Source organism: Furipterus horrens, unplaced genomic scaffold (assembly GCF_987537825.1).
Source record: "Furipterus horrens unplaced genomic scaffold, mFurHor1.1.pri manual_scaffold_4, whole genome shotgun sequence".
Taxonomy (NCBI): domain Eukaryota; kingdom Metazoa; phylum Chordata; class Mammalia; order Chiroptera; family Furipteridae; genus Furipterus; species Furipterus horrens.
The window spans coordinates 91,684,974-91,699,012 of record NW_028327174.1 but is presented as its reverse complement, the minus strand read 5'-3'; the positions used below and the strand labels follow the sequence as shown (position 1 = coordinate 91,699,012).

The window sequence follows — 14,039 nt, the reverse complement described above, 5'->3', positions numbered from 1 at the left end:
ATAACAGTGGTTTGGATCTAATGAACTCTTTCAGTTTTATTTTGTCCTGGAAACACTTTCTCTGTCCTTCTATTCTGAATGACAATTTCGCTGGATAGAGTATTCGTGGTTGTAGGTTTTGGATTTTCATTACTTTGAATATTTCTTGCCAGTCCCTTCTTGTCTGTAGGGTTTCCCTTGAGAAGTCAGCTGATAGTCTAATTGGGACCCCTTTGTACATAATTCTTTTCTTCTCTCTTGCTGCTTTTAAGATTCTCTCTTTATCTTTAATTTTTGACATTTTGATTATAATGTGTCTTGGAGTGGTTCTCCCTGGGTCCAGTCTCTTGGGAACTCTCCTTGCTTCCTGGATCTGCAAGTCTATTCCCTTCCCCAAGTCTGGGAAGTTCTCCTTTATTATATTTTCACTCAATTTTTCAAGTTCTAGTTCATCTTCCTCATTCTCTGGCAAACCAATGATTCTTATGTTGGGCCTTTTATAGCTGTCCCAGAGGTTTCTGATCCTCTCATTGTTGCTTGCCATTTCCTCTCGCTGCATTGGTTGACTGCTTGTTCCTTCTCCATATTCCAGTTTGTTGAAATGGACTCTGGATTCCTCACCATCTGTCTCGTATGTGGTTTTGTTCCTTTCGTTATGAAATTTTTTCGCTTCTTTCATATCTTTTTCCTGCTCTTTTGTGAATTCTGTAAGCCACCTGATGACAATGGCCCAGAACTGAGCCTCTGACAGGTTTCTTATCTGTTCATCTGTCAGGTTCTCTATCTGCTGCCTGGTGAGTTGTGTTACCGGGATTTCTATAGTTGTCTGCCTCATTTTGACAGATGCGTTTTGTTTTCCTGGGCCGGCTGTCGGGGGCAGTGCCTGTGTACGCGTCACAAATCAGCGACCGGCCGGCGCCTGCCTGTCCGCGACCTATTTCGCAGCCCTGTGGTGCTTTCTGTGGGGGCGGGGGTCCAAGATGGATTCACACAGTTATTCAGCTAGGAGACCGGGATCCGTCCTCCCGCCCCCCTGGGCCTCACTGTTCAAGGCGATGCTGCGGCTGCTCCCCAGCGCCCGGAGTCGCGCACGCCAGGGGCTTGATTGCCTCCGGGATTTTTCGCTCCGCAAACAGCTTTGCCTTCTTTAACTCTTACCTGCCCAAATGGCACCGCTGGTTTATAACTTCATATGTTGGGCTTCCGTGTAGCTTTATTTTCTGGAATTTCTAGTTATCCTTTGTTTTAAAGTAGTTGTATTCCACTATAGTTGTAGAGGGAGACCTAGCGTGTCCGTCTAAGCCTCCATCTTGGCCGGAAGTCGAGACATGACTTCTACTACAGTTTTAGGCCTCTTTGTTTTTTTTTTTAACCAAGAAGATGAGTTAGCAAGTTAGATTATGAACAGATAATCTAATAATCCAATGATATCCTTGCTTCTTTGTTGTTCTTCCTCTAAAAGTACTTTATAAACCATAGAGCACTATGCAAATTCTAGTTATTATGAATTTATCCCAAATAAAGCCAGACAACCCAGAAATTGGCACATTCTTGTTTATTTTTATTTTAAATGAGAAGTTTTCATACTTTGTTAAGAGTCAAAATGTTTCATCATAGTCCAGATTTAGGATTCTTTTATGTGTTAAGAATCTGAACTGACTTGAAAACAAGAATGGTAACATAGAGTCTTCTTATCAAACTATGCAACAATCACCTGGAGTTTGCAAGTGCTTTCATGACCAGACACTGACCAAGTTCAGAATGCCTTGGCTGGTCAGTCACAAAGTAGTGAATTTTTCAGAAATGTGGTTAGGAGTAGCTACTCTTGAATACCAATGGCTGGGCTTAAGACTCTTATGTCCGAAACATTGGTGATAACGATGCTCACAGACTTGACAGACAAGATTAAATACGACAAATGCAGAAGGGGAGAAGTGAAGGCTAAGCTAAGTGAAACAAAGGAAAATCCACACAAAGCCAGTGGTGAAGGGAAGGAAGCTGGAGTTCAAGTCAATGATTTGGAACATAAGGAAGAAATAAACAGTCAACCAGTACAGAATGAAGAAACAAGAATTGAAAAAAACAAAGAGAGGCTTAGGAACCTCAGAGACAGCTTTAAATGTGCCAACATCCAAACCATAAGGGTGCCAGAAGGAGAAGAGGAAGAGCAAGAAATTGAAAACTTACTGAAAAAATAATGAAGAAAAATTTTCCTAATTTGGAGAAGAAAATAGACATACAAGTCCAGGAAGAACAGAGAGTTCCAACAAGCTAGACCCAAAGAGTTACACACAAGACATACCAAAATTAAAATGCCAAAGGTTCAAGATAAAGCAAGAATCTTAAAAGCAGCGAGAGAAAAGAAGAAAGTCACCTACAAAGGGGTCCCTATGAGGCTGTTAGCTGATTTCTCAAAAGAAACTTTGCAGGCAAGAAGGGACTGACAAGAAGTATTCAAAGTGACGAAAAGTAAGGACCTACAACCAAGACTACTCTATCCAGCAAAGTTGTCATTCAGAATGGAAGGGCAGATAAAGTGCTTCCCAGACAAGGGAAAGCTAAAGGATTTTATCATCATCAAGCCATTATTATATGAAATGTTAAAGGGACTTATTTAAGAAAAAGATCAAAACTATGAACAGTAAAATGACAACAAACTCACAACTATCAACAACAGAAACTAAAAAATAATAACAAAAACAAATTAAGCAAACAACAAGAATGGGAACAGAATCATAGGTATGGGGATCATTTGGAGGGTTATCAGCTGGGAGGTGGAAGGGGGAGAAATGGGGAAATGGCGCAGGGACTAAGAAGCATAATTGGTTGGTACAAAATAGGCAGGGGGAAATTAAGAATAATATAGGAAAGGGAGAAGCCAAAGAACTTACATGTACGACCCATGGACATGAACTAAGCAGGGTGGGAGTGCAGGAAGGAAGGAATGTACTGGGTGGAGGGGAGCAAAGGGAAAGAAAAAAAATTGGGACAACTATAACAGCAAAATCAATAAAATATACTTAAAAAAAGACTCTTATGTCCAACAAAAACTGAGTTATACACCCTGCTATTTTAGGGGAGTTAAAGGGATTAGGAACAAAGGGATTTAGAAAGACCTCTGGGATAGAAAAAGGCCCCATGCTTTGGCCCCACGCACATGAAGGCCGATCGTGGATCAGAATGAATGCTGACAATGACAGCTTTCCTGAGCAGGAGACTGAACGCCCAATCTCATGGTTGCTCACTTACGAGCCTTAACAGAAATTGGACACATGGCTTTATTCACTTTTATAAATAGATTTTTTTTTAGTTTAGTTCTTCTTATTAAATTTAGTTTTTAAATATAAGCACCTAAGAAAAATTATCATTTTCTTTTGTAACTTTATTTGATGTTGCTACTTACATCTAACCAAAGCCTCCTCCCCACTCAGTGAGTGAATTTAGTGGGTTATACACTAATAATTGTTGCAATTACGATTATTTCATAAAACAACACAAAAGCTGTCAGTACCTTGGAAGCCCAAGCCACATGACCCACGATGGGGACCAGCTGGCATCATACTCGTTTTCACTGAACGTGCTTGGCAGCTGGTCTGCGGCCTGCGTGGCCTCCTCAACAACTTGGACTTCAAGCGCTTTAAGGGCAACAGTGGGGGACGCAGCACTGGCTTTCAGCATAGCAACAGCCTCACTGTGACTTAAATTGGTCAAATCAATGCCATTGATATTCAGCAATACATCACCTGTTCAAAGGATGAGACAAAAAAGTGATTATTTTCCAGCAAATTCTCCTACTGGTAAACTAATTCAATTATAGTTAGTTTCAGTGACTCAGATGAGATAAGGTAAAGGACCATTTTTGAATTCTTTACGATTTTTATAATACTGGAAAAAAATCCAATTCATGAAAAACATTCCAAAACAATTCAAACATTTTAAATAATTGCGTGGTATATAGAAAAAAGTGCGGCTCAAGGCACTGTGACCCACCTAAAAGTGCCAACCCTTAGCCCTGGCATGTCACAGGTTTGGCTGGGAATAGGCCCTAGCGCATTCACTTCTCTTCTTTGAGATTCAGTGATTTCTACTGTTCTTTCCAATTCAAAAATTGTTTGATATTTTGCATTTATAAATGAATTTTTATATTCTATTTTATATTTATACAGTTTTATACATAAAGACAGTCCTGCATAGTTCTCTCAGTGCAAACATATCACAATATGTAAAGAGATGATATCCTCAGGCCTACACAAGGAGATGAAACTTGTGGCTTGAACATCTTCTCTTGCTTGAGAATGGAAAAAAGATATTTGTTCCTCTGTCAAGTAATATAATAAAAAGGGCAATGAGGACTAAATAAGAGGTTAGGAAGGAAAGGATTACTTCTGCAGGAAGCACACACATTTGTACCAAGAAAGCCTACAGAAAACCTTCCTCTCCCCAAACATCATTTATTTTCAGATTGTTAAAGCAAAACATTCTCATTGTAGAAAATTTAGAAAACATAATAAATAACAAGAAGGTTATAAAATTATCCCAATTCTATAATTGAACAAATAACTTTAAAAATAGCAACCTTATTAAGATATTATTTGTATAACATTCAATTCATTCATTTAAAGTTAAAATTTTATGGTTTTTTGTATAGTCACAGAGTTGTACAACCATCACACATCATTTTAAGACCAACACCAGAAAACATGTACCAATCAGCAGTCACTTCCCTTCCACCAGCCCTAAGTAATCACTACTCTATCTTCTACCTCTATAGGTCTGCCCTTTCTGGGCATATCACATAAGCGGAACGACACATGGTCTTTTGTGACTGGCTTCTTTCCACAGGCATAACGTTTTCAAGGTTCACCTATATTGTAGCTTCTGTCAATACTTCATTCCTTTTTAAAGCCAAGTAATATTCCATCATATGGATGTACCACATTATGTTAATCCATTCATTAGCTGATAGACATTTTGGTTGCTTGCACTTTCTGGCTATTATGAAAAATACTGCTATGAAAGCTCATGTACAAGTTTATGTGTGGCCACATTTTCATTTCTTCACGAAGCAAATGCTAGATCATACAGTAACACTACATTTAACTTTCTGAGGAACTGCTAAACTGTTTTCCAAAACAGAAACAGTAGTACCATATTACCTTCCTGCTGGCAATGTATGAAGGTTCTAATTTTTCTACATCCTTACCAATGTTTGTTACTGCCTGTCTTTTTTTATTATATTCATCCTGTGGGTGTGAAGTGGTTTTGATTTACATTTCCCTAATAACCAATGACACTGAGCATCTTTCCCTGTGATGTTGGCCAGTTGTATATGTCCTTTAGAGAAATGTCTATTCAGATCCTTTGTCCATGTTTCAACTGGGTTATTTACCTTCTTATTTATTGAGCTGTAAAGAGTTCTTTATGTACTCTAAATACAAGTCCTTCATCAGATACATGATTAACAAATATTTTTTCCCATTCTATGGGTTATCTTTTCACTTTATTGGTGGTGTGTCCATCAAATGTGTAGTTTTAATGAAACCCAGTTTATCTGTTTTGTTGTTGTTTGTTTGTGTTTTCAGTGTCATATCTAAGAAAGCCATTCCCTAAGCCAAGGTTGTGAGTATTTACACTTATGTTTTGATCTGAACCTTGCAGATTTTATATTTAGGTCTTAGATCTATAATAAGTTAATTTTTGTATGGGGTGTGAGGTAGGAATCCAACTTCACTCTTGGAAAAAGACTGCCTTTCCACATGAACAAGTGTATAAAGAATGCTGCTTTTACTACTACCACCTCCATTTTACAAATTACATAGTATTGATGCGGAACATGAACTTATAATGTGCCAATCCCTAAACCCACTACCTTTTAAAGTTTGTCTTCTGCTCCACCTCCTCTGTGAGCCGCTCTCACTTTATTTTGATCAACATTTGCATTTTGATGATGGTCCTTCAGAGACGCTAGCCTGCCATAATGTGGGCAACAGAAAGCTCTTAGAGAGTCTTTTCTACAGCCTGAATAACTGTTAGAAAATGCCAAGCTTCAGCATTAGACATTTTTCTAACCTTATAAAGAGGCTTTATGTTTACATATGCAAAGGACATTTTAAAGGGAAAAAAAAGTCATGTCCATATTCCTTCTGTACAAAGCTGAGTTCAGAGAGATGTGGTGAAACTGTGGAAGAGCCTATCTCACCTCGCTTGACCCTGCCATCGCGCGCGAGGCAGCCATGAGGCGGCACGCTGGTCACAAAGATGGGCAGCTCACCACTCTTACTTCCTCTGCCCCCAGCGACTGTCATTCCAAGGGACTCGTGTGGCTCCTTCTTTACAGTAATGTGTTTTTCTTGGCACGTAACACACTGAGTAAGATCCTAAATCATGAGAGGAAAAATTTATTGAATATATTCACTGGAATGAATAATATACAGCAAGAGGGACAGCTTAAACTAATGTAAAAACTTGTGTGGCAACCATAAGTCATTTTTTAATCACTTACTATAGAACTGAAAGTAATACACAGTTCCTCAGAGGTACAAATACTATACTGATCACTGTGGATCACCATGTCAAACAGGACTACTGTATTTTCATATGACTATCTATGAAACTAAAACAACTCAGGACTGTTGACATATGGAGGTTAAAGTAAAATAAGCACATCGTTTGTATAGTTACCTTAAAATCTAACATATGATCAATTCTATAAAAGGAAATAATGCATTTGAGTTTTAAAATTCTGAAGATGAGCCAATAAACATTTCTTCCATCTTTCTCCCATATTCTTTGAAAGAGAAGTTGACAGATTAGTACAAAAATAAAATGTTTTGCCAACTTCCAGGAACAAGCTACAGAGCTATCTTCTGATTCTTACCAAGAAGGATTATCAGAATAATCTGTTATGAAGTGGGTGCAAATGTACCTTAAAAAACTTCATGAAAAGCAAAAAGAATAGGAAATAACTGAATTTTTAAAGAAGTTAATGACAGGGAAATAAATTCCCAACAAACTATATCCTCAAGGGAAAGCTACTTTTAGTAACATTTGTTATCGCTACTTATTACTGAGACACTCCTGGAAGAAAAGACTAATACATTCCTTTTTCTCTGAATTAGAATTCAGTAAAAAACAAGGTATACATATACGATGTTAACATTAAAATAACATTAGCAAACTTTTACTGAGGGTTTACTATATGCAAAGCTAACGGTTTTACAGGCCTTATTTCATTCATTTTCACAATGTCCCCAATTTATAGGCAAGTAAACAACCTTAGAAAGATCATGAAACTTGCCCCAAATCATACAACTATAAGTGACTGCACTGGAATTTGAACTGATGTGAGTTTTTAAAAAAACGTATTAATTTAGGGTTTGTATATGTACATAGTATGACGCACTGTGTGTGTCTGTTGTTTATATATGCCCCCACCATGCAGGCACCATCCCACTAAGTGTAACAGTGGAAGCTAAGGTCTCAGAAGGTTTCTAACACTTGTCAACTATAAGAGAATGCTGTAGATAACAAGATAATTATATTAATGTTACTAACCTGTTAACAATGGAAATATATAAATTATATTTACAGAATTGTAACATTTTCTTTAGAAGCATAAAGTCAGAATTGACATGCACATATCTGTTAACCAAGTTCTGGAATTCTAGACCATGTGTCCTTTTCTGGTCCTGGAATCCCTGCACTCCTGAAATTTTATCAAGGGAACTATTTGTAATACAGCAGAGCATTCCTAGAAAATGTTATGACCTAGTAGAACACTTATAAATGTCTTAAGGTGGTCTCCTATATTAAGGTATGAAATCTGTTACTAGTCTTCAGAATTGGGCAAACCTTTTATTATGAAGACAAGTCATGTGAACTCAACCTTCAGTAGGTTTACTAAAGCGTTTCATCTCTCAGGTATTTCATCATTTAAAGGTGATGATTTTATTCCTCTGAGGGCTGAGATGAATGCATTGTTTTCTTCAGGACCAAACCTAACTTCAGTGATTATACTCGGTAAGCTTCGAGGAAACTTCTCAAGGTTCAACACCATATGAACGTTTATCCAAGCAGCTACTTAGAAGCACAGTAGTAGACCAATGTATAGTTTATTTTTAATGATTATAATCACCTGAACAAGTTGTTTTGGTGAATTTGTGTGTTTGCTTTCCCTAAGAGACTTTCATTTTTCTAAATCAGGATTTTACATAACAAATGTAAGAATATATAGCTAAATTAACACTTAAGAGTACATTTCATGTGGTTGTTCTGACTAGGTTTGCAGAGTACCTAGACTAAGAATAAATTCAGCACTGCTATTTAAAACACTGTCACATAAAATTAAAGAGAATAAGAATTCACAGTTAAAAGAGAAAAATATATGCACCCCAAACTAAAGGAAGTAAGCAGAGTTGTCTATATGAATGTTGAAATGATTAAGTACTGTTTTAAAAATTGTCTTATGTCTTAAAACTATAATGTCAGACACTCATATCTCAAATTATTGTAGAATTCAATGACATAAAAGATTCAATAATTAACTTTTGGCTTATACTATAATTCTTTAGGAATATGTATCTTATAAAACAAGGGAAAGCTATCTGAAACAACTCCTATTAAAAATTTCTATTCAAAACACTAACCCTCTTTTCATAGTCATCATTATGAAGGCAAAATTATAGTTTTCCTTCATACATTTTGGTTTTTGTTCAGAAATGAGAACAAAGTTTGTGGTTATAATTTTGTGTTAGTATTAACTAAACGATAGACCAATGAGTGACAAGTCTGTACTTAAGCTTAGAAAACCAGATAAACCTGATGGGGCCAAAAATACTCCTGGTATTTAAGCAATGCTTTCTTAGAGTAGCTGTGACGTTCCAAAGGTAATTACCTTCTCAAATAGTGAACTTATCGTTAAAAACCCATTTTAGCACATAGAGAACTTCTGTGGTTTTTAAGCAAACCAATGAGTAAGTTTTTGTTTGGTAAAGCAATTTAATTTTACTCAAGGAAAGTGACTTTAGGAACTCACATTTAGCCTGTATGTTCACATAGTTGGGTGAACATCATTTTTGAAAAAATCCTGGCCTACCAGAGGCTTATTCCAAGTGAAGAATCAAATGAAGAGAATAATATAAAAAATGCAGTAAAGTACTGCCCTTTTTTGATTTTTGCAACTAAAGTTAGAGGGTATCAAAATTCTAAGTACAGATATACATGTCCTAGAAATATATTATAACATCAGTGAAATACTAAAGAAGTTGTAAAAATGCTCAATATATGGGACTTTTAAATAATTTAGGGTCGTATTCCTATAAGCTATAATATAAAAAGAAATGCGCTATACTACTACCTATCAAAATGTATGGTTTATATATTTAATAATCACATATCTAATCCTGTTGTTGTAGGCAGCCTGCTCAATTGCTAAGTATAGACTTGTCCGTCACTGCCTTAATTTTGCTTTTTTGATCAGCTGTTACATTAAACGAGCAACCCAAGATGCAGCCCACTTTCAAGCAGGACTAAACATATAGAAAATTTTTTCTGGAAGATCAAACATTTCTTATCAATCACCTGGCAGAAGGGCCTTCTTCACTAAGAAACCATCTTCACTCTGAGGAACTGACACAATAGTCAACTCTCCAAGGCAGCAAAACATGCATATTTCACACCCTCAACACCCAGGTTCACCTTCTCCAACAGAATAACAGCCCTCATTTAAATTTTACCAGCTTGTAACAATGATCTTTTGAGGGTTGATAGATTAAAACACACAAACAGAACACCTCACCTTATGTGAGCTGGGTCTGCTATAATACAGCGCGTGTGCCGGGTGCTGGCTGCTGCTCGGAGCTCCTGCTTCTCGGACAGTGTTTCCAGGCTGGGCTTTCCCTGGCCTAGCAATTGTTAAATTCACCCTTTCTCCACTAGCCTAGAAAAAACACAAAGACATTACCACTGGTCATTACTGATACTTCTCATTGTAAAAGTTATAGGCAGTATAATTTCCAATGCACTATCATTATACCAGAGCCTGGGTAGCGATTGCAAGCACCTGGTGGTGAGGAGGAAGGACTGTGTCTAATGAGTTAATATTTGAAAACTTCTGCAATTGAATATCACACACACACACACACACACACACAGCTCTTTGACATGCCCTCCCCAACCCTAACTCCAAAACTTGATTAAAATCCACTGTGATTTTTGAAATAAATCTCATGGCGGCTACTTTAGAAGTAATAGTCAACAAAACAATGCACAGTTTTGTTTCTGCTTGTGATAGGTTTGAATCAAAGTAGGACATCAGCTTAAACAGTCCTGAAAAGAATGATTATAGAGATCCTTTATAACAAGGTATATATGTCTTATCATAGATATACACACTGAGTTGTATATGACACACCCACCCACATGCCCTTAAGTGTTATAGTAAATTATTGTAGAGATTTATGACTATTATTTTAAATTTGGAGGTCCATTTATTTATATATCTACATTTTAAACATAGGTTCATATCTAGTATATTTTTAAAATCCTACTTAATATTTATTGTAAGTTATGTTATCTTTGTTTTTCATGTACTGACCTAATTTATTTGATGCTGATCCTTAGTCGTGACCACAATTCCCATTTTATTATTATTTCTATGGGAAAACATGATAGCCTACTTTTAAGGAATTGTGGTAGAAAGGGGGGAACTCCTCCATAATTATAGTCAATAATGTTAAGAAATTACTCTATTTTTAGTTATTAAGTTGGAAAATAAGTGATAACCAACTTTAGGGTCCCACTAAAATCACTTTCCTATTCAAGCATTTTAATTCAACTAATGGTTTCAGACAAGTTCTTTAGAATAACTGAAAGCACATAGCCAGACACGTCAGAGTCTGGGGACTTGATCTAAAGAATAAATAACAAAATAAAATGCTTAGAATCCTAATATTTACTATTCTGACACTTCAGATTATTTAGATCACACAATGTGAAGTGGTGAGATGTTCCCTCTGTGACTTCATTTCAATAGAATTATTTTCTTTCTTTTTTGAATTTTTAAAATTATCATTTTATTTATAGTATATTTTATCGATTATGCTATTACAGTTGTCCCAAATTTTTCCCCTTTGTCCCGTGCCCCCATTCCCTCAACTCCCCTCCCCCACCTTAGTTCATGTCCATAGGTTGTGCACGTAGGTTCTTGGCTTCACGCTTTCCTATACTACTCTTAACTTCCCTCTGCCTATTTTGTTCCTACTAATTATACTTCTTAATCCCCATACCATATCCCCATTTCTCCCCTTTCTCCCTCCCAGCTGATAACCCTCCAAATCATCCCTATACCTATGATTCTGTTCCTGTTCTGCCTGTTTGCTTAGTTTGTTTTTGTTTTTATTTTTTAGATTCAGTTGTTGATAGTTGTGAGTTTGTTGTCATTGTAATGTTCATAGTTTTGATCTTTTTCTAAAATAAGCCCCTTTAATATTTCATCTAATAAGGGCTCTCCCTTGTCTGAAAAGCACTTTATCTGCCCTTCCATTCTAAATGATAGCTTTGCTGGATAGAGAAATCTTGATTGTAGGTCCTTGCTTTTCATCACCTTGAATACTGCTTGCCAGCCCCTTCTTGCCTGCAAAGTTTCTTGTGAGAAATCAGTTGACAGCTGACAGCTGACAGCTGAGTTATGGGAACTCCTTTGTAGGTAACTCTCTTCTTTTCTCTTGCTGCTTTTAAGATTCTCAATTTATTTTTAACCTTTGGCATTTTAATTATGATGTGCCTTGGTGTGGTCCTCTTCGGGTCCAACTTGTTTGGGACTCTCTGTGCTTTTTGGACTTGTATGTCTACTCCTTCACCAAATTAGAAAAGTTCTCCATTATTTTTTCAAAGTAGTTTTCAATTTCTTGCTCTTCCTCTTCTCCTTCTGGCACCCCTATGATTCAGACGTTGGCACTTTTGGAGATGTCTCAGAGTCTTCTTAGACTCTCATTTTTTTTGAATTCTAGTTTCTTCATTTTGTTCTGGTTGAATGTTTTTTTCCTCTTTATGTTCCAAATCATTTATTTGAATCCCAGCTTCCTTTCCATCACATTGGTTCCCTGTATATTTTTCTTTATATCACTTTGTATAACCTTTACCTTTTCCTTTACTTTGTGACAATACTCAATCACTTCTCTGAGCATCCTTATTACCAGTGTTTTGAACTCTACGTCTGACAGGTTGGCTATCTTCTTTTCACTTAGTTTTTTTTCTGGAGTTTAGATGTTCTTTCATTTGGGTCATAGGTCCATGTCTCAACTTGATAGCCTTCCTGTGTTTTTCTCTGTGTATTGGGTAGAGCTGTTACATTGTAAAGGGTGGAGCCTTAGGTATTCGTCAGTGCTGGGCAACCAACTGAGCACTTTGTGGGACTGTATATGGGGGAGGGGTCAGAGAGGAAACAATGCTGCTTGCTCGGCACTCGCCCCATTTCCAGTTACTTCATCCACTTCCCTGATGCAACTGGTGCCCCTCTGTTTCCCTGTTGATGGTTCCCAGAGTAGGTGCGTTTGTGAACATTCTAGGACTGCAGGGACCCTCTATATGGACTCTACTGAGAGAGAGGCAGTTTCTTCCACTGCCCCAACCCCCACTGGTTTTCACAGCTAGAAGCAATGAGGCTTTATTTTCCTGGCACTGAGACTGTGAGCTGCTCAGTCTAGCCTGGAGCTGGGATCGCTCTCCAGGTGTCTGTCCCGACTTTTATAATGTGGGACTGCTCATTCAGCTGGCCGGCTGCAGCCTCTGCCTTGCCACCACCACCTGCCACAGCCACACCATCCTCTCCACACCAGCTCCGCCCCTCCTACCCATCTGGATGAACACTTCCCTTTAAATCTTGGTAGCTGGGCTTCTGTACAGTTCGATTTTCTTACAGTTCTGGTTGTTTTCTCTGTTTTGAGCTAGTTGTAATCCTTAATGATTGTGTGAGGGGGGTGAAGCGTGTCCACCTACACCTCCATCTTCATGGGATTATTTTCATTCTGCTTAATACCTGATAACTACCAAATACTTCATAATCAGTATTTCAACTTCACTGGAAAACCCCTGTTCATACAAAGCTTAAACAAAAACAAATCACTGATCTTCCTAGATTGCTTAAATGACAAGTTTTTTGCAAGTCATGGAAGTGGGATTTAGGCTTTAAATAACAAACCAATATTTGCATTTAGGCTAACTTTAAACAGGCTGCACATCTAATACTTCAGGGGTTCAAACACAGCAAAGAGTTGGGTTAAAGACAACATTTTTAAAAATGCAGGATGCCTAAATGACAATACCCATAATTCATAAATAAGTAGCATGCCTTGTTGCTGGGAGTATAAACTGGTACAATCTTTCCAGAGGGAAGTTAAGCAAAATGTTTCTTAAACTTGAAAACAAAAATAAGTCATAGAACACAACATCCCGACTACCCAGTTATTAAAAATCATGATGTAAATCTACACTTATTAGTCCACAACATACTGTTGACGTGAATAAAAAGCTGCAAATTAAGAATTTACAAGATGAGTAGATGTGTTAAGTATTTGTATAATTATGTACCCATTTATCTGTGGACGTATACATAAAAAGTGTTTGTAATGATGTTCTCCAAAATATTAACGCTGACATCTTGGGGTGTTTAGGTGAATGTGCTTTTAACTTCCTTCTTTATTTTCTGTATTCTGTCTTTATGATTCTCTTTTTGAGAGATGGATTATATATTTTATAGTCCCCAAAACATTAAGACGTTTTTTTTCACAAAGAAAATTAAGTTGAGCAACTTCAGTTTTCTATAGTTTGGGAAACGTAATGCAACTATTTAACTATTAGGATTATAAAAATACAAGTTTAAAACATATTCATGAAAAAATTTTAATGTATTTTCTACCTGTGTATCTACATTTTCACGTTTTGGTTAGAAATTTAGTGAGGATCATCTACTTAGGAATTAGAGTATTTTAACACTGCCTAAAATATATAGTCAATCTATTTCTTTCTATTTACTGATCTTACTTCTCACTTTATAAAGTCCA

General features: G+C 36.9%; 1 protein-coding gene across 1 annotated transcript in view; it reads right to left on the bottom strand.

Moving 5' to 3' along the window:
* The window catches only part of LNX2 (ligand of numb-protein X 2), an 81,818-nt gene that overhangs the window by 4,394 nt on the left and 63,385 nt on the right, over positions 1 to 14,039 (bottom strand). Inside the window, exons 6-8 of the mRNA XM_090273763.1 lie at positions 9,776 to 9,916; positions 6,179 to 6,356; positions 3,491 to 3,722 (exon numbers count right to left, since the gene is read on the bottom strand). Coding sequence (XP_090129889.1) covers positions 3,491 to 3,722; positions 6,179 to 6,356; positions 9,776 to 9,916 — 551 coding nt within the window. The remainder of the gene's footprint in view (positions 1 to 3,490; positions 3,723 to 6,178; positions 6,357 to 9,775; positions 9,917 to 14,039) is intronic.